The following is a 26,770-nucleotide window of genomic DNA, read 5'->3' on the forward strand; positions in this document are numbered from 1 at the left end:
AGCCGGACTTGACTAGGCTGAGAGGGCACATCTGTCTACACCTCTGGAACGAAATTCAGGATGGGGGTGTCGCGAGGGTGGGATCCGTAGGGCCTCGGGGTCCCGTGGCAAGGGAGGTGGGCTTCCCACGCATGCAGCCAAGTGGCGTCGAGCATCTGGTGAAGCACCAGAGAACCTCAGCGGCCACCTGCCCCAGTGGTGGGCCTTCTGTTTTACTTCCACCAGGAACGTGCGTTGAGAATTTTAAGTGTGCATGTGTGCCTTGTAAAAACGACAAGCCACACATGCTCCCTCGCTGGTTAGCCCGGGTGTCCGTGTGCGCGTCGCCGCCCTGCACGCACGAGGTCGAGAATTGTTCAAATCACCCGCGGTTGCAGCCGGCGAGAGACAGAGCGGTCTCTGGGGATCGAGAACAGGACCCAGCTGAGCCGGCGTGGCCAGAGCGGCGCCCGAAGCCAGGCAACCAGAAAGGTGCGGGGACCCGACGGGGCCGAGAAGGAGAGCGGACTCCCCGCGGCAGGCCGCGGTGAGCGGGGGCGCGCATCGGGGGTCCGCGCCCGGCCACCTCCGCGCACAGCCCCCGGCCGCCTTCCCCCGCCCGCCGCTGCCCGCTGCGTGACTCGAGCCTTCCTGGCCAAGTACGGGCTGTCCCTGGCCCAACCTCAGCCAGACGCGGGGGAGAGAGAGCAAGGGCTGGGAAGCGCCGGCGGGAAAGGAATTGGCCAGAGGAGAAGAGGAGGAGGAGGAGGATAGAGTCCCGGGCGGAGAGAAACCCCGGACCGATGGCGCGCGAGCGGAAGACTGCGTGCGGCCCGGGCCTTCGGAGGGTCTGCCCCGCCTTTCCCCATCCTTTAGTCCGAATGGAGGGGCAGTGGGGACACAAGCCTCAGGCCGGGTCCGGTTCCCCGCAAGACCCGAGGAAACCCACAAGCCCTGGGCGCAGCCGTCCAGGACCACCTGCTGCCGCGGCCGAACCCGCCGCAGTATTTATACCCAGGGAGCGAGCCCGCACGGCCAGGCGCGGGCGTGGAGGGGTGGGGGGGGGGGGAAGGGCCCGCGAGGCCCCGCCCCGTTCTATGCGGCCCCGCCCCCTGCCCTGCCCTCCACACTCGGGGCGCCGGGACCCCCACTCCGGCCCGGGTCCGCGGCCCGCTGCCGGGTGTGGGGATTGGCTGAAGGGCGGGCCTCCCTGCGGAAAGCGACGTCACGGCCGTTCCTGCAGTGTGAATGAATCAAAATGCCTGGGTGACCGCGGCCTCCCGGGCGGCCGGCACGCGAAGGGTGGAGGGGGAGGGGGAGAGCAGCGGGCGGGGGAAGGAGGAGGGGAAAAAAGCCAGAGCTGCAGCAACAGCGTCTCCTCAACCCGGGATGTGCACCTACCCCGGAGAGCAAGATCAAAGGGATTTGAAACAGACTGAGGACTGGCGGGGGGAGGGGGCCAGCCAGCCTGTGGAATCCTCCCGGAGAGGCGGAGGGTCTGGCTTCCACCGTGACTTCGGCGGCCTGGTTGGGTTTTGTATTATTATTTTCAAATTTCTGAATCCAGCTTAAGCGAGAGAGATCTCCGTAGACTGCGACTCCCTGGCTCTCGCTCCAAGATGATGCAGAGCGCAGCTGTCCCCGCGGAGGGGGCTGTCAAGGGGCTCCCGGAGATGCTTGGTGTGCCGATGCAACGTAAGACACCCCCCTTTCTCGCGGATTTAATTTGATAACAAGACAGCCAGCAGGCTTGGCCGGTACGGGGCGGGTCGGACGCTGCGTGTAGCCTGGACTGGAGGGGCCGGGCGGGGCGAGGGGCCGCCGGCCCCGGTGCAGAGGCGGTCACAGGGCAGGGGCACTGGCCAGAGTGCGTTTAAAGAGCTCTTGGCTTTTGGGGCCGAAAGTGAAAGCCCCCCGATAGTGCTCGAGGTCAGCCGTGGGTACCGAATCTCGCATCTCCAGCCCATTGCTTTTCTAGGAGCGCTGGGAGAGTGCTGTTTGGGGACTCCATGGGAAGGAGCTGAAGGCCAGGCCTGAGGGCTGGGGTGGTCTCTGTAAATCATCCTCCTTCCCGGGGTGACGGTCAAAGCTCGAAGTACCGCCTGTACAACTTCACCCCAGCTGGCGGGAAGTTGGAGAGCGCGTCCCCCGCCCCCGGGGCTGGCGGCGCAGAAGCCCAGGCCACACGCTCTGTCCCCGCGCGCTGGGCGTGCGCGCCTGGTGCGTCCTCAGCCGCTGCTGCCGGCGGCGCCTGCAGCCTGCGCCGCCGGGGATTGCCTGCTCCCAGTGAAGTCGACTCGCCATGTTCCAGCTAGCCGAGGAATGCAGGGGAGGGAGAAGCACCGGGACGAAGTTGTGAACTCGTCTTTGCGCACAGCCTTTGAGCACACGAGGACACAATCTCAGGATGGCTTAGACTCGGAAGGGGAGAGACTAGGTGTTTGGGCGCTTTGCTCGCCCACCCACTTTCTTTCCCGCGCCCGAAACTAGCAAGACCGAGGGAGCTCGAGGCGTGTTTATCCCCAGGTCTCTCTGTGTGTGTTTGGGTTTGCGCGCTCAGGCATTTTCCCGGAGGGAAGCTATCTATGTCCCTCACTCCCAAACGGAGTCTTCGATGGAGAATATATGCAGAGGTCGGAGCAGTTCCCGGGGCATCGCGCGCGCACGGCGGGCTCCTAGCGAGTCCTGCTCTGCAGGCTGGAGGGCTCTGCGTAACACCCCTGGGCACCGTGGAGAGGGAAGGGTTCCTTCACTCCGTTTGCCAAGGGGCTTTGCTTCCGCCCGCGATTTCTTTAGTGGAGCGGTAGCTACGTTCTCGAGGTTTATTTTAAGTAAATAAAATAATGGTGTCTACCTACGAACTAGGGCGCACGGCTGCGCCCTCCTGCGCCCTAGCTCTCCACCGCAGGGATTCTGCTTGGACCATATCTCAAAGGGCAGGGTGGCGAGCGTACGTCCTGGGCTTCCCTGGGAAGTTTTTGAGAAGGAACTAGAAGGGGATAGCTTCGCCCAAACCGATTTAGGTTGTTTTTTTGGCTATATCCTGCAGTTATCCATTGTCTTTTCCTGTCAACTGTTGGCAAACAGTTCCACGTCGGCACCGCGTCTTGGGAAGTTTACTGCTGACCTAGATGTATCTGTAGAAGGCATTAGGGGTTCGCTGCTGCCCTTGCTGCCCCCACCCCACCACGCGCAAGGAGTGGGTTCTCAGCCCCTGCACAAACAGAACCACAGAAGCTGGCAAAGGAGCTCCAAGTCCTTAAGCCGATTGTAGCTCTGCGTGAGTGAGGGGAGTGTGTGAGTGGGCAGAAGGCGTGTGTGTGACTCATGTCCTTGTTACCTGGTAAGTCTGTGCTTTAATAGTTGTGGTCCTTAGGTGGACTGTCAGGACCGCAAAGAAGGAAGGGTGGGGGAAGACTGCTCTGACAGCCTTTTTCCAGGATGGTCCGCGCACACTCTTAGATTGTCTCACTTTTTGTTTCTCTTACTCAGAGACAACTTTGATTTCCACCTCAAAACCTCAATTTCCTAAAATGCCTAGAGCTTGCTTTCAGAGCTACAGTTCACCAGGGCTCGAGTTGGGGTTCCAACCATAGAAAACTCTGTGAGGCAGAACAGGACTCTGGTCCCCTGCGCCCAGCAGAGGCAATGCCCAACCAGGAGAGGTTGGTCTGCCCTTCCTTTTGTCTTGTCCTGGTTCTGTGGTCTGGGTTGCAGGGGGCAATGGTCAAAAATGAGGGGCCCAATCCAGGAAGATTTAGGAGTCCAGCTTTTTTTTTTTTTTTTTTTTCCTTTGGGGATGTGCATGGAACATACCCGCTTCCAGCAGATGCGGCTTCTGGCCATTAAGCTGTTGGTGCTGGGAACTGGGCATAGGTGGGGCGTGGTCCCCTCACACACATAGACACCGCCATTCTCTTTTATGGGGCAGGAGGCCCACTGGCCTAAGAACTCCGGGTGGGGTGGGGGTTGGGGGCATGCCCTTGGGCCTCAGGGGAGAAGGGTCATCCCAGGTCTGTGAGTGTTTAAACCTTGGGGGAGAGGAGAGAACAGAAAGGCTCTCCCGCAACGGTTCTTCCAACCCCACAACTGGAAGATTTGGGTTGTCCCCCCACCCCCAGCTGGACATACACAGACACATATTCATTTCTTCACTCTGAGCCACCACAGATGGAGCACTTCAGAGCACAGATGTGGGGATCCCCCATCCTGGGTCCTTCTGGTGCCCTGGCCTCATAGGGGCGTGTTAGGGATTTGAATCCAGTTTGCTTCACCTGCAGTCGGAATATTCTTTTGGGCTTGGCTGAGTTACACTCCCTTATGGAAAACATTACCAAGTAGTGTAAGAAATTCTCTCTTGGCCTTCTTGCTTGCTCTTTGCCCAACCCCCCCACCCCCCCACCCCCACCCCCCATCCTGGGCGGACTTGTTAGTGTGGTTGACCCCCTCCTGCTTCCCTGAGGTGGGGTTACAGGGCTGGTAAGAGCATCGCCAATTCGACAGCGACAGGCAGCCCAATGGGGCCCACGCCAGGCTCAGACTTTTCGAGAGGTGCTTGAGGATCTTCATCTGATTGAGGGGCATCAGCGTGGGGCAAGAAAGCTCGGGAAGAACGGAGCGAGAGGAGTCAGGGAGTGATCCCGGAGCAACCTGGGGTAGAGAAGTGGAGCCCCACCACCTTAAATCTTCCCCGGGTTGCCGTGCATCCCGGCTTCTGCCTCTGGGGTCAGTGTTTTCTAAGGAACTCAACCCCCCCTCTCCTTACTCTGGGTGGCAGCTGGGCTGTTAGTAGGAGACTGCACCCTCGAGGTCACGTCCAGCACGGCCCAGGTCACATCCAGCATTGTCCGGAGGGCCCTTTTGAAAAATTTGGGTGTTCCCCCCCTCCCGCAGCCAGGTGGATAGGTTCAGAAAGGGACCCTGTTCTAAGCTAGTGGATCCCAGCTACTTAGCCCACACTTAGGGTCGCGGGTCTCTCAGGAATTCTGGGCACAAACTGCTAATGCCAAGGTCTTCCCCCTCCCTCCGGGCTGTAGAACGCCAAGGTCTGAATTCTCACAGCTCCCGACCCAGGGCGTGGGGGGGGGGGGGCAGCGTTGGATGCGGTGATCGCCTCCCGATCTTCCTCCGAACCTGTCTGCTCCCTGAAATCATCGGTTTCCACACGCATTCGGGCCCTGCTGGCCCCTCTTGCACGCCAAGACGCCGCGGAACAGTAAGGGACATACAGGGAGGGCGTTTTATCCACCCTTTGCCTTCGGTTTGGGCCTGTTTCCCACACAGTCTCCCAGGGCACCGAGCGAAAGGACAACGGCCCCGACGGCCCCCGGATTGCTGACTGGAGAGCTGGCCCACCGGGCGGGAGGAAGGGGAAATCCTCCCGGTCCAGGCGCGGAGTGATAGATGGGTAACATGTCTGGGACATCTCCCGTCCCACCCTTGTCTCCTAAAATATCTACTTCTTGCAGCTCTTGCGAACCCTGAAGCTGTGGGAAAAGGGTATTTGATTTTGTATTTGGTAGGATCTGGGTGAAGAACTTCTCTAGGACGCCCCACCACCCTTTCTTCCCTTCCAGGGTGCGTGGGGGAAATCTCGCAGCACCGATCGAGTCAGAATCCCCGCCCCCGAACCTCTCTTCTTTGCAGTCCATTTCTTAAGGGAATGAATGGACTCCTTTCCCCGGGGCCAGGAGTTCTTTCAAACTCTGGAGCAGCGATTCGAGCTTCTTTCCAGTCCTGCCTTCCCTGGTGGTGCCGGAAAGAAAAACAAGAAAAAAATTTATTATATGATATATATCTCCATGTATTATATATATGGAGAGACAGAGAGAGATATTGATTGATTCAGATTCCAATACAGAAATTCAGACAGCAGCCCCGGGCACCACAAATCTTCCCCACGTCAGAAAAATACTGTCAGGCGTGAGCCAACTTTTAAAGGTCAGACGGGTGGCTGTCCCCGCCGGCAGATTCGGGCCTTTACGGGTTGGGGATTCAGATTCCCTAACCCCGGGGATCCCACCCCAGCCTCGGGCCAGAGCTTCGCACCGCCCAGAAGGGAATTTGGAGAAAGCCGGGTGACCACGGCGGCGCCTCGTTTTCGGAGGCGGGTGGCCGAGGACATCCGAGGGGCGAGCGGGCTCTGGCCTCCCGCGTTCCACCGTCTGGATCAGAGAGGACAGTGAAGGCGGAGGGGAGCCCTCCTTGGCAGCGCGCGACCCCAGTGCGCTCAGGGATCGGAATTAACGATTTCACCCGGACAAGGAGCGGGCGGCCGGGGCGGGTGAGGGGCGAAGGTCTGCAATGAGCGGTCCCCAGTGTCCGGGGAAGATGGGAAGTCGGGACTGAGAAGAGGCAGCAGGACCTAACTCGAGTTGTTTCCTCGCTTGGCCGCAGTGCGGGCTCGTGGAAAACCAGCGCCAGGCCGGGCTGGGCGGGAACGGCGTCCTCGGGTCTGGGAGCGCGACCTGCGTGACCCCGGCGCGACCAGGGCAGAGCTCCTCCGCCCCGCGGGTAGGCGCAAGCCTGCGTGGCCCAGGAAACTGGCGATACATTCCTTCAACAGGCGTTTGCCGCGCACCTGCGGGTGCTGTGCGCTCACCCGACGCTTGCCCTGGATGTTGGAGGGCTTGCTAGTGGAAGCCAGTGCGGACAGGATGGCCTTTCTGGGGGAGCCGGCTTTACGCGCGCCACGTCCCGCAGCCCGAGACAGAGGCCGCGGCTGCGAAGGGGGCAAAGGGCGGACGACCTCTGTCTCCACTGCGCGCCCCATTCGGCATTCCCGCGCCTTGGCCCTTTCACTATCCAACCTTGCCGGGTCCGTTTCTCGGTTGACTATCCTGAGCGGGCCGGAGCGAGCCGGGACTGGCCAAGGCCGCGACCCGGCTCCCGCTCCCCTTTGGAGCGGGGGCAGGACGGCCCGCGGGGAAAGGCGCGGTAGGCGGGAGCGTCGACTGCGTGCCCAGCCGAGGGACCCCCGAAACCTCTCTTTCTCCCCATACTCATTTCTCAGCAAGCATTTGGGAAGACAAAACTAAACTCCAACTCCAGCGGCTCAAGCCTTTCCAGGACTTTAATCCTTGGAAAGGATTTTTTTTTTTTTTTTTTTTTTTTTTCCTATTTGGGGAGCGGCTCCTCCAGCACGGATCCTGGAGGCAGCCAGCGGGTCCGCGAGGTTCGGGCACCCAGAGCGCCGTGCCCGCCTTCGAGCCTCGGCCCCGGGCCCTGTTCCCAGCACTGAGCGGACCTCGACGAGCCCTCGAAACGTGGCGGGCTCAAGGGAGATGAGGCCTCTACCTGGGCAGCTGATGAAGTAAATTAAATTCGACCTGGAGGTGTAGTTGGTGCCACAGTGTGTCGGGAAAGGCGCAAGGGCGCCGGCCGCAGGCCGCACCTGCCTTTCGGAGGAAGCCGCGGCGGGCGGGAGCCCAGCGCCGGCTTCAGTCTGGGGCCCTCAGAGGTTGACTTCCTCCAGGACGGGACTTTTTTTTTTTTTGTTTTTTTTAGACGGCAGAGTGAATATCCTTTCAAGGGATCTGAAGGGTGAAACTAATCAGGAAGGAGAGGAATTATTAGCCAAGCCAGGACGGGATAAAACCGGGAACTACAGGAAGTTGAAGGAAGACCAAATGCTAGGTGTACCTTCCTCTAGACACGCCAGAAACAAAGCGGGGGGTTAAGGCAAGAATGTTGTCTGAGTGCTCTGGGGATTAGACCAACGCGAGTCCTCAAGCCGGCTTGGAGACCGCCTACAGCCCTGAAAATACCACGGTCCGTTTTTTAAAAATCGAGTCCTCCTGGAGGTGAGGTGGGGGTCGAGGGAGGCAGGGAGCCGGCAAAACAATTTCTTTCCAGTGAGTAGACAAAACACGGCCCACGCGGGGCGTCTTCGGTTCTGAACACTGACCTGCTGACCCCCGCTGACCAGGTGTAGACAGCCTCAAGTCCTAATATTCCCATTGTCCTAACTTCCCATTTGCCTCGGATTTCATGCCCGTTCACTGTGTGCTACAGTCAATTAGTGAGTACTTAGCACCGCGTTAGCAGGCAGAACCCAGAGGGACACCCTTGCTGAGGAGGCAGCTCTGGAGGAAGGGGAGGAGGGTTGCACCTGCAATTGTCCAGGGATGGAAAATTAGTTAACAGGGACTAACCTTTCCCTCCGGTTGTTAAAAAGACTGCTTTGAGCCTCTTGTTTTGGTCAGCAAGGATGGATATTTGGTGGATTTCTCTGGCTGGGAAACTAGTCTCCTCCAAATTGAAGAGTTGTGGTTGGGGAGGGTTGGTGGCCTTCGATGGAGGGTCCTTGTGTCATTGCTTTCATTTAGGGAAATTTATCAGGATTAGAGCCGAGAAGCTTCGCAATGCATAGAAACTTGGAGCCAGTTTAGCTGTTGACAGGGTGAAAGGAATAATACCACCTACTTTGGGAAGCAAGGTTGGAAACGGACTGGACCAGCAGTTTGCGGTGGTAGAACCAGACACTGGGGTTGGAGATGGTGGGGGCGGGAGGGGGAAGGGTTCAAGTTTACTTTTGTAATGATTTTCTGCCTTTTTTTCCCTCTTAGAATGAGTGTTAACAAGGCCCACGGCACAGATGTGAGCAAACAAACAGGGTCTACTGCTTTTAGTAAAATCCCATCGTGGTTTACATGTCTGCCTTCATTCTCATTCTCTTTCTCTTCTTCCTTTCTTCCCTTCCCCAGTTCTTCCTTCCTTCTTTTGTGAGGTCTCTGGTACGCGCATGAATTCACAGCACAGGGGGTTTATTGGGGGTTGACTCTCTGACCGGCTGCAGGGTGGTGGGATCCCTTACCTTCTTTTTCGTAGTGTTTGGAGGCAGGGTAGTTTCTGGGTCCAGAGCCAAAGCCTCCTTGCAGCTGGGCTATTGTTGTTTGTGGTAGGGAAAAGTCACCTGAAACAGAGGCTGCTGTGAGATGAGATTTTACCTTTTTTTAGGTCCTAAGCTCTATAGGAGCCCTGATCAAAATGGAGCACAAATCAGCCATTGTGAGGCACTACTGTTGGAAGTAGGTGGACAGGTTGGGTTTAATTGGCAAAATTAGAATTGATTCTCCCTTGGAAAATGTACTTCGGGTGAACTGTATGAACGGCGGATTGGAAAATCATCTTGGGAGGCAAATCTAAATCCTGTTGTTATTTTAGTGGGTTTCTTTTCTCAGATTTCCTCACCCTCCCCCCTGCCCTCCCTCCGACAGTCTGGGGCTAGCCACAGATGTTTTACTGTGGTATCTCACCCCCAAATGCCTTTAAAGTATAATTTACTTTAATTATAATGTTAGAGGGTTAAGGGATTGGTTCTGGGAATGGCTTAACAGAGACAAAACTTGCAGCCAAATTAATTGAAAGTTTCTTGTTACGAGGGAGAGATTGCCAAACATATGGAATACCGCTCTGGAATGAGACATCAGAAAAATACATTGTGGAGATTTAGCAATGACTAAATGTGAAGATGGAGTGGAAATAGAGATGTGCCTACAGCGTTTCCGTAGACTGCCAGTCATGGTTTAATGGGCTTTTTCTGTTTTATTTGCAATTACTGAGAATATCCAATATCCTACTGAAGAATATTATTTCTGTGTCAATATCTAATTTAGAACATAATCCCACACCTGCAGATACATATCTACATTATGTATTTTATTTACTACAGGACTGCTTCTATTAAAATGTGATCCACATTCAGCCTTAAAATGGTAACATCGAGATTGTCTCCAGGATACTTCTTGAATCTGATGTTTATATATTGAAGAGGTTACTGTTTTCTGAGCTGCTTGAGCAGAAAAAGAACAAAAGAGGTAGTCAAAGGGACCCCAAACCACCAAAGGAAACAAGTAGGATCTGGGTGGGAGAAGGATTTTGAAAGAGGAGTGGAGGCAAAAAACATTAGGTATGATCATTTCTGATATGAGAAGGCTTTTCTGACTTTTTTCTAGTTGTTAGTCATTTGTCCACACACACACACACACACACACACACACACACACACACACACACACGGAAAAACTAGAAATGAGATGAACCATTTGAAGGTTGATGTATTTTTTAAGTATATAAGCAAATATAATTCTAATACAGAATATGATTTACCTTAAATGCAATACCAGGTTTTTTTTTTTATTAAGGTTTTCTCAGGATTGTTGTGGCTTTCACTGCCATCACAAAATACTACAATGTCCAATGCACCTTTGCTTCTTAAGTTTTGAAGAATTAATATTGGAATTTTATGCTTCAGTTGTGTTGTTTATGAGATAATTCTTACTAAGTTATGAAGAAATGTATAAAATATTTGGGAAATTTATGTTATGGTCTCTTTAACATGCATGGGTTCAGAATAGGGGAAAATATGAAAAAAAAAGGAAGCTATAAATTGTTCAGTAAAAACAAATTGTCCTTAATAGGAGGATGGGAAATAAAGAGCCAGGACAGCAGGGGGGGGGGGGCGGGGGGGGGGAGCCCAGACACACAGAGTCATGATTTGTCATATAAAACTGCATCCTGGACCTCCTGTTCGTGGACTGCATAGATGAATTAATCCTCGGTTCCTTCCACCACAATTGTCAGGTGATTTAAAAGGGGAGTTGGGACCAGAAAACAGGATTCTCCTGTCAGTGGTGGTGGTGGCAACTTTGAATTGAAAAGCTTTATTTTTGAAATGTGTGTCCAGTACTAGAACTTTTAATTAATTTAATTTTAACTCTACCACTGTTAGAATTCTTAGAGTTGGAGATTCCAGAAGCTGGCCTTGAGTTTTGGCAGGCATGGTCCCATGCCTGGTATGTCCTGTGGTCATATGTCGATACACTTTAGAATTAGTCACTCCCAGACTAAATCAATAAGCCCCCACGGAGCGGACTTTCCCTAACCTGCCTTTTTTAAACCATCTTCCTTCTTACTCTGGGAACCTTAGATAATGGGCAGCAATGTTTACCATTCATTGACTGTTGTTTTCTCTCCTTATATGTGGGGAAGGAATGGAGAATTCTAAGAAAAACAGTATTTTTGCACAGTATTTCACTTGTATGTGTGTTTTCTTTAAGTCCCATTTGGCTTCTTTTTTTCAGTTTTAAGTCAGTAAAGAAACTTAACAAATATAAACAAATTCATGTATTTTTGAAAACATATATCGGCCAAATGTTATTTAAGATGATCTCAAAAACCACTCACTTCTGGAGTTTGGAGCAAAAGGGTTTGGAGCGAAAGCCACTGGCTTTTGTGTTAGAAGCCTTGGTCTTCAGTCAGCTCCAGAACCTGTCCCAGACGAAAAGAAGCCTCTAGCCTCAGTTTGTGTCCCCACAGTTTTTGTCCCCAGCTGTGTCCCTTTAGGGAAGCTCTTTCAAGTGTAGATGCTCACTTTTACTGGGTTTCTGGGAAGAGTAAATAAATGCGCGAGCAGATTTGCAAGTACTTGACAAAGTTCAGAGCTGGGGCAGTCTTAAAGACCAGGATGTTCCCAACTGGCAGATGGTGCTGCCCTCACTGGCTGGAGTGCTCCTGGGTGTCCCAAGAGGGGCCGAGCCTACTGGGAGTGTCCCGGGATCTGTGGACCGGGAGCCCCAGAAGCGTCTCCCACAGACGCTGGCCCCCTATCCTGAAAGAAGCCGGGGACACCTTGGCATGAGTATGAGGGTGTTAAGTCAGATTGTGAAACAAAAAGAGGGACTCTGTCCAAAGGGCAGTCAAAAAGTCTCGTGGGACTCCAAGGTGGAACATCAAAGTCCAAATTTTAAGAAATATTAATCTGATCTGGGGGCATGGTTAAATGAACATTATTCCTAATAGCACACAATAACTTAGTTTTAAAATATTAAGATATTCATCAGCATTATGGTTCCAATAGAACTATCTGAAATACCAATTCATTTTCCCGGAAAGATGCACTTTCTTCAATACATTTTAGAAGTTATTGTCAAGTGTGGTTTTCTAGCCTTAGTCTCTCTGGTGGAAAAAATGGTTTTCCTCGCCTTGTTGTTCTTTCGTGATGAGAGATAGAAAACACCATTTTTCAAAGAATTAAAATCGATCAAACAAACACACGCAAACCGTCTCCAAAATGTTTCAGGGTGGCCCCTGGTTCCTTGAGAGCAGTTTCTTGGAAATGAAGAAACGTGAGTGGGGAATAAAAATGCACAATACTTTTTATATGTCATGGGGAGGGGGAGTTGTAGGGGGGCAATTTGGTCCACCACAGACCACATCAGACCTTTCGACTGACCTCCCCTACTTCCCAGTTTTCTAAAACTTCACTAATGGAGGAATTTGGGGATTTAAAATGGAACCCATCTTCGGATGGGCCACTCTGAAAAATAAGCCCGTCATGCCCATACCACAGGACTTTAGGTGATTTGAGGGCTGGGCATCATGTTATGGGTTTTATAAGCTCCCTTCATGAAGAAGTAGATTAAGGTTATGGGCAAAGAAAAGGTTTTTAGCCATTTCTTATCAAATAAGAAATAGTCACTTTTCCATTGGGCATTTAGATATCTCCAAGAAAAACACTCGAATCCTCAGTTGTTAATTTGAACTCAATCCACTCTTACCTGCATACATTACGGCAGAAGTGGAGTGAGCTCAGCTGGTTGGGGGTCCTAGCCTCCCTGTTCTCACCATTGACATATGGGGAGGGCACCAAGGTCTGGCAAATTTGCCCTCATTTGATGGAGAAAAGAGTCTGCCAGATTTCTTTATGCCAAATAGACTTAACCTTGTAATGTTGCATTATCTGCTATTTATACTCTGAGATTATGTTGATTAGAAAGGGGTATACATCTTCCAGATGCTTTAGAACTAAGGGGATGGAGGAGAGTTTTGAGTGTTGTGTGTGTGGGGAGGGTATTGATGGAGGGGGAGATTATATTGAGAAATAATGAAACATGAAATAATTTTAATGTACTTTAAGTATATAAATTCATCTTGTTGGCAACTGGCCATGGGAGAATGGAAAAGGGAGCTGCCATTGAGCTTGGACAATGGTATTATGGGGCCAGGTGTTTTATACTCATTCTCTGAAGTGATCACACAGCAACCCTGAGAGACTGTGTTATCATCTCTGTTTTCCAGGTCAGGAAACTGGGGCTCAAAGACTGTAAACAGTTTGTCCAAGATCATATATATGGTAGACTCCGATCTGAACCCGGGTCTAGCAGACTGTGATCTGGGCTTTATTATAAACAGTTTGGCAGACCCAAAGATTTGAAGATCTAAACTCCAAGCAGAACTGAAAACTTTCAAATTCTCCCAAGAGTTTTCTAAAAGAATAGTTGAACAAAACGTTTCCACTTCGCCCTAGCTTCCTGTATCACTCAATGCCCGCTTTCCTCGCGGCCTCGAGGTTGGACAGCTCCCTTATTCAGAGATGGCTTCCTTTCCATAGACAGAGCTCGACTTCGGAAGAATTGGCTTTTTTCCAGAACGGCGATGCCTCAGCCTGTGTGTGAGGAAGCGTGTGTGTGCAGGTTTATGTGTATGTGTGACTCTGTGTAAGTACTGTGGTGTATGTGTGCTTGTGTACCCGCGAGTGTGTGTGTTAAAATTGTGTGTCTAAGTATATGCAACGATGTGTATGTGTCTGCGTCTATGTGAATGTGGTATGTGTGAGTGCCTTTGTGTATGTCTCAGGGTGTATCTTTGTTCATTTGTGGCTGTGTGTGTTTCTCTATGTGTGTTAGGACGCATATGTGTGTTTGTGTCATGTGTGTCTGTGCGTATACTGTTAAGTAGGTGCGGATATGTGTGTATATCTGACTATGTGCATATGTGTTTATGTGAGTGTGGGTGCAGGTGTCTGCATGGCGAGCAAGTGTGTCAAGGCAAGCCTGCTTGTCTATACAGCTGCTCTGCCTGTGTTTAGGTCTGTGCTTTGAGCCATGTCACTCTGTAGGACTGAGAGAAGCTTCTGGGCCTCGCCGATGGGGAGTGTATTGTACTGTGTGATCCAGCATCTCCCCGGATTCCTTGGCTGTTCCACGGGCTTTGCTGTCTTTTCGTGACCAAGCTTCCTCTCCGCAGAGTCCCAGCAGAGAGCATCACCAAAGAACACTTGTGTGTGGATAAGAGAAAAATTTTCATTTAAAATGAGATGACTCTTTATAATCAGGAACTGAGTTTATAGATTAAATTTTGTCTTAGTGACTCCAAGGGCCTGCTTAAATACCAGTTTTGAAGGTGGAATTTTGTGATGTCAAACACCGCATAAAAAGTACGTCGAATTTACTGGGGATTTGGAAATCTTCTGGCTCCTTGGAAATTTTGGTTACAACTTAATTTCTGGTACGAGACCTACATAATCTCTGTCCTGTTCAGGCTCTCTGAATTTAAAAATAATAATTTATTGGAGGTTTTAAAAAAGGCTCGTGTTGCTGCTCCTGGAAAAATTTCTAGATAGCTTACATTTCACACTAATCAAAATAATTACATGGAGTGCTGTCACCTGAAGTGTGGGATCTGAGTTCACAAGTCTCCACCCCCTCACAGGCAGGGATGAATCTGAACTTGACAGATGCCATCAACAAGCTGGCACCTTGCAGCTGGGTGGAGGGGATCAGCAGGACAGGGGCTCCTACTTCCCACCCTCGGGGCATTCGGTGTCCGTCCCATACAACACATGCATCCTCTGTCCAAAGGATCTAAATCTATGTCTCAAACATTTCCATCTGCCCAATTGTTAAGAAGCAACAGAGGCCGGCGGCTCATCTACTCCTTTGTCACTGGACACAGAGCAGCTTTGAGACTACCTCTCTGCCTCCATTTCCCCTCCATAAAATGACAGGGTAGAGCCAGCCAGGTGAGGCATGTCCAGATCCCTCCCGCTCTCAGGTTGGGTTTAGCCAACCTTAAGCATAGGCTCCTGGTTCAAATCCCCGTTACCCCATTGTGGGACTTGGGGCACTTTGCTTCACCTCTCCAAGGCTCAGTTTTGTCATCTGTAAAATGGGGATAACAACACCTTCCTCACCAATTTGTACAGATTATTGACGTAATATACACCCAGGACCTGGCAGAGTTCACGACAGGCTCTTGATGTCTGGTTTTACCATTACTGGTATATTATGGATCTCTTAAATCATTTCTAGGTTACTTTTGTTTTTAAAAATGCCACTCCCCTCTCAAAATCTACATTGGAATACAGTGTGAGACGTTTTTTTTGTTTTTGTTTTGTTTTGTTTTTTAACTTAAAAATCACCTCGGTTTGACCCTCACATTTTTGCCAAACTCGAGGACCCCAGTTTGGCCCCAAGGCCGCTGAGAACCCCCAGTTTGGGCAGCACAGATGGACTCAGCAGGGAGCATCCCTGCAAGCCGGAGGCTGAGATGGCTTGTCTGTCTGCTTTTCGTGTTGTTCCTAAACGTGATGTTGTCTCCGTTTCCAAGCCTCTAAAACTCCCCTGCCCGCCCTTCCCTGCATACATTAGCCTTAATGTATTCTCTCTTGAATACTCATCATATTAAGGCTCCCGGTAGATACCTAGCTCGAAATAAATTTTATGAGCACACATCCTCGCCCTCATCCCCATGCATTTGCGGCCGGCAGGAGAAATACAGCCGTATCTTTCCTGGAGGCAAGGCCAGACAACAATTAGGTGGGAATCGACGCCCTCTGGCCGCCGAGCCGGGCGGGGTGCGGGAGGGAGCCGGCGGGCGCACTCCCCGCGCCCAGAGGACGGTTCTCCGTCCGGGTTCTCCTAGGGTTCAATCGCGGGCACCGGCGGGGTACCCGGCCCTCGGACTCAGCCGTTCGCTCACACAAAGATGCCCCTAGCGGGCCGTGTCCCCGCGTCCCCGATGGCCCCGGGCGGCGGTGCTCAGCGGGCAGACGGTTGCACACGGTCTGGGACCTGGGACGGGCTGGTGGGCACGGGTTCCTGCCGATCTGCGAGCCACTTCCGTGCGCGAGGGCCTCGGTCTTCTCTCCCCTCGCGTGCAAAATGGTGCCAGAGCAGTGCTCCTCCACACACAACGCCTTCCTCCAGCCCCTGGCTTGGCGGCTGCAGCGGCTCCGAACGCCAACGCGCGGGCAGGAGAAACCGCGCCCGCGCGCTGCGTGAGCGCCTTTGCACGAGTCGCCCCCCCTCCCCCACCCCTCGCAGGCTGGCCTTGTCACACGGCGGGAGCCCCTGGTCATGCACCCCTCGCTCCTCAGTCTCCTCTCTGCTTATCCAGATGTCTCCACTGCTAAGGCCCCCTGCTCCTGGACTTCTTCCTGCTGCTCCAGGGACGCCAGTCCTGATGGTCCCGGAGAGAGGCAGGGGTGTCGTTGTAGTGGGAGGAGCACTACCTGTCTTGCGGACACAATCTGAGCCTCCACAGGAGCGTGGGGACATCTGTGCAGCGATTCCCGATCAATGAGATCAAGCGCATGAACGTGGGTCCCTAACTTTCCTTCCCCTCAGCCACAGCAGCACCACACACAACACACACTGACTGCAATTATCTCCTAGTAACAGCAAACCTTTATTGAGCACCTACTGGATACTGGCCCTGTCCTACAGTATTGATCCACTTACTCTTCATAACAATCCTGCCCGGGACTTCTGTCATCCTCACCCCCACTCCTCCTTGTTACAGATGAGAGAACCGGGCAGAGAGAGGCCAAGTAATTTGTGGAAGGTTAAAAAGCAGAGCCAGGGTTCAAACTCAGGCAGGCTGCCTCCAGAATCCATGATCCCACCCTGTGTCCTACCCATCCCCCCTTATTTGATGGAGATTCCTGTGGCTGTCCTGTGTGCTTAGTACCTTGCTGGGGACATCAGAACTGTTTGGTAAGTAACTTGGTAGCTGGTTGGTTGAACATTTTCTTTGTCAAAGAGGAAAACTTCAGAGATAGAAAAAAATGCCATATGCCCTGGGACAGGTAGCAAATGTCCAGACCCATGCATCTCTGTCTCATTGTGGTTCCTGTAGCTTCCGTGGGGCATTTTGGTGTGAGAATGGGGTCAAAGGGCAAGGCATCTAGTGGGTCTGACTTTCAGGCAAATGTTGGTAGCTGCTGAGGCCAGAAAGGGGAACAGACTGGGTTTGGGGGTTACTGTGCCCAACACCGACATTTGTGTGTCTGACACGGTGATGTCATTTAGTGAGTGTCCCCATAGCCTGTCTACAGGTTTGAGACACAAATGATTTAGAACTGGAGAGAGCTTTCTTTCTACATAGATGTGTTCAAACTTTGTCCCCTGTGCTTTGAGGCCAGTTCCCTTACATTAATACTTTTAAATTATATCACACCGACAAAGATGATATGAATCAAGAATGTAGGATTCCGGAGAGATTTGGTTTGTTGATATTTTGGAGTGCACGGGAGAAGCAGGTGAACTGTTTCGAAGTGAGCTTCTTAGAGAGGATTTGATCCAATATTTATGTAGTGATACATATCCGTGGAGCTACTCGTGTGTACCAGGCACTGTGCTAGGCGGCTGGGATACATAGCTGCAAAAGAAACATTATTCTGGCCCCGGGAGGATCTCCCCCTCCTAATAGGAAACACTGGGTGCATTGGATTTCAGTTCCCACGTGCCTCGTTGACCAGTGACCTTTGTGCAGTGCACAGCCTGCACAATTATACGTGGCAGCCCTAAGGGTCTGGGTTCTGTCCTTTCCCTCCAGTGGGACATGAATCGGGAAGAACAGGAAGGCATCCACACAGGGTCTGGTCCGGTTAGCCGTGCTGTGTGGAAGGCTCACTCTGCCTTTCTCTCCTCTCCCCACAGAGATCCCTCAGTGTGCCGGCTGCAACCAGCATATCCTGGACAAGTTCATCCTGAAGGTCCTGGACAGACACTGGCACAGCTCTTGCCTCAAGTGTGCAGACTGCCAGATGCAGCTGGCGGACAGGTGCTTCTCCAGGGCCGGGAGCGTCTACTGCAAGGAAGACTTCTTCAAGTAAGCCAGAACCCAGGGTGCAGCCTCCCTCCCATGCCCTGGTCTGTATCTGCCTCTCCCCGCTGGGGGTGGGGGAGAGAGCTGGCAGAGGGCTGGAGCCAAACTTCTGCAGGGGGGCCGACAAAGGATTCCGGCGAATCCTGAAGGGAATGCTCCTTCTTGGTGTTGGTTTCTTGGGCCACGTGGCTTTATCACTCCTGCCACTTTCAGGGTGGCTGCTTTGAGTTTTGCACCTCGAATCTAGAGGAGTCTTCGTGGCTGCTTCGGGGCCCCAGAGGCTTGGAAGAGTTGCTCCTGGTCGGGGTCAAGCCAGGCTCTGTTAGTGTCATCGCTCTCAATGAAAACATGATGAAGAGGCAGTTTGATGTGACGGTTAAGAGCCCAGACCCTTGACTGGGTTTGAATCCCTTATTAGCTGTGTGCTCTTGGGCAACTTACCTAACTTCTCTCTGCCTCTGGTTGCTTATCTATAAAATGCGGCTGCTAATCATAGTTCCTACCTCACTGCATGGTTATTAGCTTTGAATGGATCAATATGTGTAAAGTCCGTAGGACAGTACCTGACACCTGAGTGTTAGCTTTTAAGACTGTCCTCAATTCCTTCTGGGGTTGGATCCATCCGAAAAAGTCCTGCTGGTCATGGAGAGGGGACCTTCTAGAATTTATCTTCTGTGGCATTTCGTCTGGGGCTTCTCTCCCGGAACCCCATTGCCCGGGGCACTCAGGCTGGTGCCTCAGCTCACCTGGACCAGCTGGTGACAGCAAGACCAACAACAAGAGAAGGGAGGTGTCCATCGGTGACGCAGAGCCCAGGGTGGGTGGCCCACGGGGGTGCGCTGAGGGGGGCGGGGCTTCTGGGGAGGCTCGTCAAAGCCTGGAAACACTTGGCACAAATGAGCAAGCCTCAGAGGGGCGGCATGCCTCCTTCAGAGGTCATGTATTCTGCACAAAGGGAGGGGACATGGGGACAAATGCCAGTCCTGGATCCAGGACATGTTTCTCCCAAATCCTGCCAGGGTTGAACTTCAGAGAACAGGTGATTTGAATTTCTGAGGATTCTCAAATTTCATTAGCCCAATACGAGTTGAAAAGCACATTAAAGGTGATCTTGGTTTCCACTGGGGCTTCCTCCAAGGCTTGTGCTCAGAAGGCAACACTCATTGTCGCCGTCACACTTGGGTCAAAAATGCACTGCTCTCTCCCTTGGTGTGCGTGTGAGCACGCTCACTCACACGTGCCTGTGTGTTCATGCCTGTGCCCGTATGCTGCCTGAGGGCAGGGGCAGTAGGCGCGCAGGCACATCCAACAGATTCCTGATGGCTCCGACTCAGGGCCGGGCCTCTGGCTCTCCCTCTAGGTCTTTTCCGTGCTCTCCGTCCTCCCGGTCTTCCTTTTGCTCTCTCGCCTCTGAACCTTGCCTTGCTTCCTTCATTCTGGCATTTACACAGTTCTGCTCCCTCCTCCTACATCCTTCCCCGTGGGCAACCAGAGTCATTCGTTATTCATTTCTCAGTGACATCCGGGCCAAGCCCCACGGCAGCTCTTGTAGGCCCCGCACGGAGTGAATCTCATCACGTGTGTGTTCGTGTGCGTGAACGTTGTGTGCCTGTGTGCACCTGTGAAGGTGAATGTGTGGGCAAGGAGGGGCAAGAGGACACAGTAGGCGGGGCCTGGCCTTGGGGTCGGGTCAGCTGTCCCCGCTTCCAAGTTCTGTGCACCATCTTCCTGGTTGTCCATGTACCTTTGGGAAGCCTCAGTGAGCTCCCGGGGCATGGCCTTTTTTTTTTTTTAATGTTTATTTAACTTTGAGAGAGAATGACAGTGTGAGGGGAGGAGGGGCAGAGAGAGAGGGAGACACAGAATCCGAAGCAGGCTCCAAGCTGTCAGCACAGAGCCTGACGCGGGGCTCGAACTCACAAACTGCGAGTTCATGACCTGAGCGGAAGTCCAACGCTTAACCGACTGAGCCACCCAGGCGCCCCAGGGGCATGGCCTTCTTGCCCAGCTGGGACAGGGTAGGTGCTGAGATGTCCCCGAGTTAGACCACTGGCTGGGGTGCAGGCAAAACCCATTAGGATCACATCACAGGACTCTGTCACCAGAGAAGCTCCTTTGAGCGCCTGTCTGGGGTTTGGAACTTGACCTTGACTGGCTGGCTCTGAGTGTTTGGGAAAGAGAAGTGGTCACAGCTCAGGTGTAGGTTCGGGCTTGGGAGAAGTAGTGATGAGGAAAGATGGTCCCTTCAGAAGGGACCTGGGGTGCAGGCTGGGGGAGGAGTAGCATAGGCCTATGAGTCATAAACCCAAGACCAGAAATAACAATGACATTTACTTGCTCAGGCCAGGCCACTGACCTCTTGCCTCTGTGGCTTCCCCATGCCATGACCCTCATTTGGATCCTTCCAGGGCATTATTCATAACTCATAACTCACCTCCCACTTCCTTGAGGCCACATGTCCCCCCACCACACCGGCATCCAACCTCACCACTGACCCCGGCCCCCAGCTCCTTCAGCAAGGCCCCCTCTGCCTACAGAACATTCCAGATGCATTGTGCTATCAGAGCCTTCCACCCTGCCTCTCCTCACTCCTACCTCACTGCTTCCTTGGGTTCCCAATGCCCCCCAGCAGGGTGCCCCCTTTCCCAGGCAGGCCTTGACCCTGGCTATTGTATCCTCCAGGGATGATGTCTGTCCTCTGAAGGTCTCCCCCATTCTTCCATGGCCGTGAGTCCAGCTCTTCAGCGGATGGGCACCCTGAGTTGCCTTGTTTTTGTTCACTCCTCCCGCGCCTGTTTGATCTTTCTTGTTGGCATGAGGAAAGACTTATTAGGTATTATTTTTCTGTCCCCGGCATATGCACCTGGCCTTGTCTACAGACCATCACTGGGTTTGATCACATAGTGAATTTACAGCCAGTTTCTTCTGTCCCTCACATGACGTCCTGTGAATCCTGGAGGCCCAGGCTGCCTGGGAAATGCACAGGCCCATGATTCAGTCCCAGTTACTTTCCTGGTTCCATAGGACTGCCCTGCTTCATAAAATGACCCACCCTCAGGGCTGGATCCTCTTGTGAAGTAGGGGAACAGGCCACAGATTCAGTGCTGAATCCAGGTCATTAATTCTGAGATGAAGTGCTGCGTGGAGAGAAATTTATTTTTGTTTTTAAGTTTTATTTATTTGGGGTGCCTGGGTGGCTCAGTCGGTTAAGCATCCAACTTCGGCTCAGGTCGTGATCTCACAGTTGGTGAGTTCAGGCCCCGTGTCGGGCTCTGTGCTGACAGCTTGGAGTCTGGAGCCTGCTTTGGATTCTGTGTCTCCCTCTTGCTCTTCCCCCTCCCCTGCTGACACGATGTCTCTCTCTTTCTCAAAAATAAATAAACATTAAAAAAATTTTTTTTTAAGTTTTATTTATTTATTTTGAGAAAGAGAGCGCACGTGAGTGGGGGAGGTGTAGAGAGAGAGAGGGAGAGCAAGAGAATCCCAAGCAGGCTCCATGCTGTCAGTGCAGAGCCCCACACAGGGCTCAATCCTACCAACTGTGAGATCATGACCTGAGCCAAGGTCAAGAGTCAGATGCTTAACCAACTGAGCCACCCAGGCCCCCTGTGTGGAGAGAAGTTAAAAGCTGAGGTGATTCTCCCCGCTGATAATGGAGATTGAAGATTGGGCCACTCTGAAGCCGCCCAGGGAAGACACTTGGATTCACGGGCAGTCAGGCCCCACACGGCTCTTGGGGACTGTGGCTGTTCGGTGCAGGAAGACACAGCCGCAGGTGCAATTTGGTATAGCAAGTCACAGTGCGAGGCGAGGACACTGAGGGAGTCAGTCCTCCAGGGTCAGACTGGCTTCACCCCTCTCCCACCCCCCTGCCGGGGTCTTGGGATCCACTGCCCACTTGGGGCTCAGGCTGTAACCTGGCTGCAGAGCCCATGGTCCCCTCCTCATTATGGTTCATTAAACATCACCAGGCACCTGCTTTCAGATGGCGCACAGGATACCTGTGAGCAGAGAGAGAATACGAGGCAGGGCGGGAGGGGCAGAGCAGTTCCCGGAGCCCCAAGCCCCTTCCTGTCCTGCAGGAGGCTGCCAGAGTCACTTCCGGCAGCCTTGTGAGAGGGAAGGTCGGCACCATGAGCTTGAATTCACCTGTCAGACTTCAGGATGCTCTCAGCTGCGGGATTTGGAAGAGGCCTGGTCAGAGCCAGGGAGACTCTCTGCTCTACGCTCCTTGAAGAAAAAGAAAAAGGAAAGAAAAATCACTGCCTTTTTCAGATACCTGCCCCATAGCCCTGCTCGGAGGGGCACTGACCTCACTGATCAGCATTGTGGTTCTAATTTTCAGGATCAATATTTTAAATCTCTTTGCCCATAACAAGGGGAAGGGCCACTGCTTTGCGTAACTCCAAGGGGTATCCTTTATCCTGCGTGAAGGTTTTCGAATCAAGACTGTCATGTGAAGAGTACCCTGCCGCAGGTATGTGATACCTCAGAAGTGGGGTGAGGTCAGCCTTCCATCAGCCTTCAGCCCACGAGATGTGATAATACTGGTGGCTGACAGCAGAGGGCGATGTTGATGTGTGCACAGACCAAGAAAGAAGTATTGTTGGAAGGTTGTACTCTGTGGTTGTTGCATTTTTCTCTTGGAGCTGTTGAATTCTGTCTTGCTCGGTAACATTGGCTGATCTTTACTGTTGTTTGTTGTTTTTGCCTCCTGGGTCCTTGGCTGCCTTTCTCCACAGGAAATAAAGGTCTGAGACTGAGAGGAGAGGCACGGAGTTGACTAAACGCAGTGGTTCCGAGGCTATTGCAAATGAATCCCAAGCTGAGGAGCCAACGGCTCTTTCTGTTGTATTTGCTAAGCAAGTCCTTTCTGGGCTGCGTGTCCCGTACGTCCCAGGTCCCCATCTCCTGGCAAAGAGACCAGGGCCTGGTGAGGGCAGGAGTCTGGGAGTAGAGCTTCTGGGTCCCCTCCTCATCACTGACTGGGTCCTGGGAGGGGCTTGGCAGCTCTCTTACTCTGAAGTGCAGTGAATAGCACAGGTTCTCTGCTTCAGGAACTGGGTGCCCTTGGGCAGGTTCCTTAACATCTCTGAACTCCACTGTCCTCTTCAGAAAAAAATGGGAATGTTAATGGTGCATGCTTTAGAAGACCTGGCACACAGGAGCATTTCACAAAAGGGAGTTATTTTATAAACAGAGGGGTTTAGTGAACCCAGACGGTGCTCGGTTGGATTCCTGTCCTGTCTCGTGCTAGCTGTTTGTCAGAAAACAAGTGACCGGGCCTTTCTGAACCTCACTGCCTTACTAGTTAGAAGGAGCTCACTGTGGAGCCCAGAGTCGTGAGATGGGAAGGAAATAGCATGGAAACCATGTCTAGCAGGATGCTGGCTGCTTTACCAGTGTCTCTGGGTTTCTGGCCCCGACGTGTGGCCACTTGACCTGCAGCCCTGGAGGGCCAGGCTGTCAGAGCCCTCCCTCGGGGCTAGGCGTGGGCTGGCTTCTCCTGGCCTCCCTCCTCCCCGCCCCCAGCCCTCAGCTTTGAGACCTTCCTGTTGAGGTGACATTTAACGTCCTGCGGAGATGAGGGTAGCCTGGCAGAGCTTTGAGGGCACTCTGCATTGTGCTGGGAATAAACCACAGGCTGAAGATGCCGTGGGGATTTACATGAAGATTTGGGAAACAAACCAGCAATTACGACAGTGTGAAAACAAACAGGGCTACGGAATCAAAGAGAGAGCAGCACAGCTTTCGAGAACATTCCAGGCTTGTGTCCCTGACCACCAGGGCTTTGTGCTCATACCCGCAGCAGGGAGCCTGGGGGAAGAGTTGGAGGCATTCTGAGAGTGACTGCCACTCCAGGGGGTTCCTGTCTAAACTTCTTGTGTCTCTGGGGGTGTCTGTCCCCGAGGCCTTCACCTGCCTGGCGGGCAGAGATGGTCACTTGTGGGGACCCAGTGGGATAGAAGGCCGCTTCACGACTTGTCAGTGGGGAGCTGTGTGGGCCGCTGCCCCGCTTGGCCAGGCGCTTCGGTTCCTCACAGTGCCCCCTCCCCCACCCAATCTCCAGGCAGGCTGCCCGCCAAGGGCAGGTAAGCAGCGTCCTTGGGAGCCCGGGAGATGCTGATTTATCCCTGCAGTTCAGAACAGCCTGTTTCAGCTCCAGCATGCCCTGCGTTTGGCCGGGACGCAGGGTGGTTTTGCTGGCTCCAGCCTGGTCTTCACTAGTGACCTTGGCCCAATCACTCTGGTGACCAGGGCCCCCGCCCCTAGGCAGGGCAGATACCCGCAGGAAATCAGGTAATACGGGCAAAGTCCCGCTCAGCCTCTCTGCGAGGTGGACTTCACAGAGTGGCCCGCTTTGGGTTTGAATGCAGACTCTATGTGACCTGGGGGCATTTGATCTCTGAGCCTCACCATCCCGCCTCGAAAGAGGGATGGGAACACACATCTCCACTTTTCTGGATTACCCTGAGGATGAAGTAAGATTTAGGAAGTGCTTTGTAGTCGTCATTAGGGGTTATTCTTGCTGAAGTCATGATGGTGAATGTGTATGGAAGGAGGAGAAAGAAAGAGAGAAGGAGGTTCGTAGGGGCTGAGGCTACAAAAGGCTGCAGACAAGACAGGGGTTCCGGGGTGGGACTTGTGTCCACCTGCCTGTGTCCAGTGGCAGGTCAGGTGATTGGTACAATGGTCTGCCTGGTGGTGTGGGGGCAGGTGAGAGCTACCACAAGCCCTCCCCAGGGGACGCCATCCTTCCCCGTGTGGTCCAGAGCTTTGTGGGTGTGACTGCAGCCTTCAGCCTTTTCTTCCCAGAGTGGGGTTCCCGGCTCGGGCCGGGGGAGACCAGCCTGTGTGCTTGTGTGGCCATCTCCAGCCAGCTTTTACTTTGTAGCCCCAGGAAGAGGCCACTTCAGTTCTGGGGTTGATTGCTGGTCCAGTCTGGGTCCAGGTCCTTGTGAGCCAGTGTTATTTCTGGTAACTACACACCTGCTAGCCTCCCCCCTCCACGCGCATGGACATGTGCATGCATTCACACACACACACACACACACACACACACACACACACATATTTTAGCAAAATGTGCTTAAGGAACCCACAGGGGGAGGGTCTCTATGACGTGTGACTTTCCATAATTTCTGAATAGTTTATAGTCTAATTCCCTCGCTAAGCAAATTAAACCTTTTAAGGTAACGATCAGATGGTCCAGATAGTGTCTGTGCATGTGGACATTTGTAAGATTCAAACACACTGGTGGGACCAGGCCCACAGTCATTTGCGAAGGCCTGTAATCAAGGCAGAAGCAATTACTTAGCGGAGCAGCTCCCCCTGGGACCCGAGGCCATATATCAGGCGGTGATGAGTCCGCGGATTGTCTCCCCGCCCCAGAGGCCCCGGTTCAGCTGCGCCTGCCCAGCCTGGGGCGAAGGCCTCCTGACATCTGTGGGGCCTGCAGCCCAGAGACTTTTCGGCCTTGGGGAATCTGTTTGGAGCCAAGTGGTTGCAAATCAACCTGGGAGTGAGATGGCATCTGAGCTGTGGAAACAGGTCCCCAAGCAGAGAGGGGTCTGGGTTCCTCAGGGGTGGGACGTGTGGAGGCGCCTCTTCATCCCAGGAAAACACACCAGCCAGTGGGGGGGGGTGGCCCCCGTCTCCTCCTCGGTGAAGGTTCAACCACCTGCCCTCTCCTTCATCTCCACCCCAGGCATTCGGTCACGGGCTCCCAGCTCTTTCTATTCCCACTGCCTCTGCCCCCTCTCAGCCCCTGTCAGCTCCCCTCTGTGCAGCTGGAAGCTTCTTCCTGCCAGGCCTCCCCAAAAGCCCTGCCCAGCACTTGGCCGCTGTGATCCGGCTCCGCCTCATTTCCTGCTGGTTCTCTGGCCCAGGTCACACAGGAGGGTCCCACGAGAGCCAGTGTCTGGCTTGTGGCTCTGACTCTGTGGCCCTGGGAGCCCCACTTGAGGAGAAGCCACAGGCGAATGAGAGCTGGGCTCTGTGGCCCGAGCGACGTGTCAGCGCAGCAGGTGTGAGGAGTCAGATGGGACCTCCGTCCCTGAATGTCCCTGCCACACCACCATTGAGAATGGGTCCTTAGGTCTTGGGGGACTCAAGAATCAACAAGCAACCTGCAGATGCCACAGGGGTGCTGAGACATCTGTGACACAAGGCTTCTCTGAGTGGTCTGCATGGGGGCCTTGCTAACTGCAGACACTGGGCCCGGGGTCAGGAGTCGGGGTGGCTCTTCCAGTTGTAAGCAGACATCCCAGGTGGTTCCTCTGCACAGGGCAACTTGGTGACAGCTGAGTGAACAGGCAGAGAGGAATTAGCCTGGAATGAGCAGAGTAGGTGCCAGGAGGTAGGAATGGGAAGGAGGGGGAGTGTAGTTGAGCCGGAGACAGCTCCCAGCCTGTCCCCATCCGGGAATGGAAATACCTACCTGGGAGGGCCATTGTGCAGTTTAAATGAGGTAGCTCACATGAAATTGCCTGCGTACTATGTGCTCGATGCGTGTTTGCCGAAACTAAGGGAGGTGGGCTGGACTCTTGCAGAAGAGGGTCGGATCCGGGTCCGATGTCCCATTACCTCTTGGGAAACAAATCTATCCCCAGCTGGGAACGGGGGGAGGGTGGAGCATGACTGAGGGAAAGGGGGAGTTGGGCTCCCTAGCCCCTTCTCTGCCACTAACTAAGCTGTGTGATCTTGGACAAGTTACTACCCCTCTCTGGGCCCCAGTTTTGTTCTGTGTTAAATGAGGGGGTTGGACTGGGTCACTGGTTCTAAAGCTTTTCTAGTAGCATCCACCTCAGGATAATATTGAATGTTTATCAAGAAGAAAAGCATTATATTTAAAAAAAAAAAAAAAAAAAAAACAGCACCTGGGTGGCTCTGTCAGTTA

General features: G+C 53.1%; 1 protein-coding gene across 1 annotated transcript in view; it reads left to right on the plus strand.

The window, feature by feature from the left end:
- The first annotated feature begins 1,326 nt into the window (after positions 1-1,326).
- The window catches only part of LHX4 (LIM homeobox 4), a 46,194-nt gene continuing 20,750 nt past the window's right edge, over positions 1,327-26,770 (plus strand). Inside the window, exons 1-2 of the mRNA XM_027074429.2 lie at positions 1,327-1,674; positions 17,703-17,874. Of these exons, the coding sequence (XP_026930230.1) occupies positions 1,599-1,674; positions 17,703-17,874 (248 nt within the window). The 5' untranslated portion in view covers positions 1,327-1,598. The remainder of the gene's footprint in view (positions 1,675-17,702; positions 17,875-26,770) is intronic.

Source organism: Acinonyx jubatus, chromosome E4 (assembly GCF_027475565.1).
Source record: "Acinonyx jubatus isolate Ajub_Pintada_27869175 chromosome E4, VMU_Ajub_asm_v1.0, whole genome shotgun sequence".
Lineage (NCBI taxonomy): Eukaryota > Metazoa > Chordata > Mammalia > Carnivora > Felidae > Acinonyx > Acinonyx jubatus.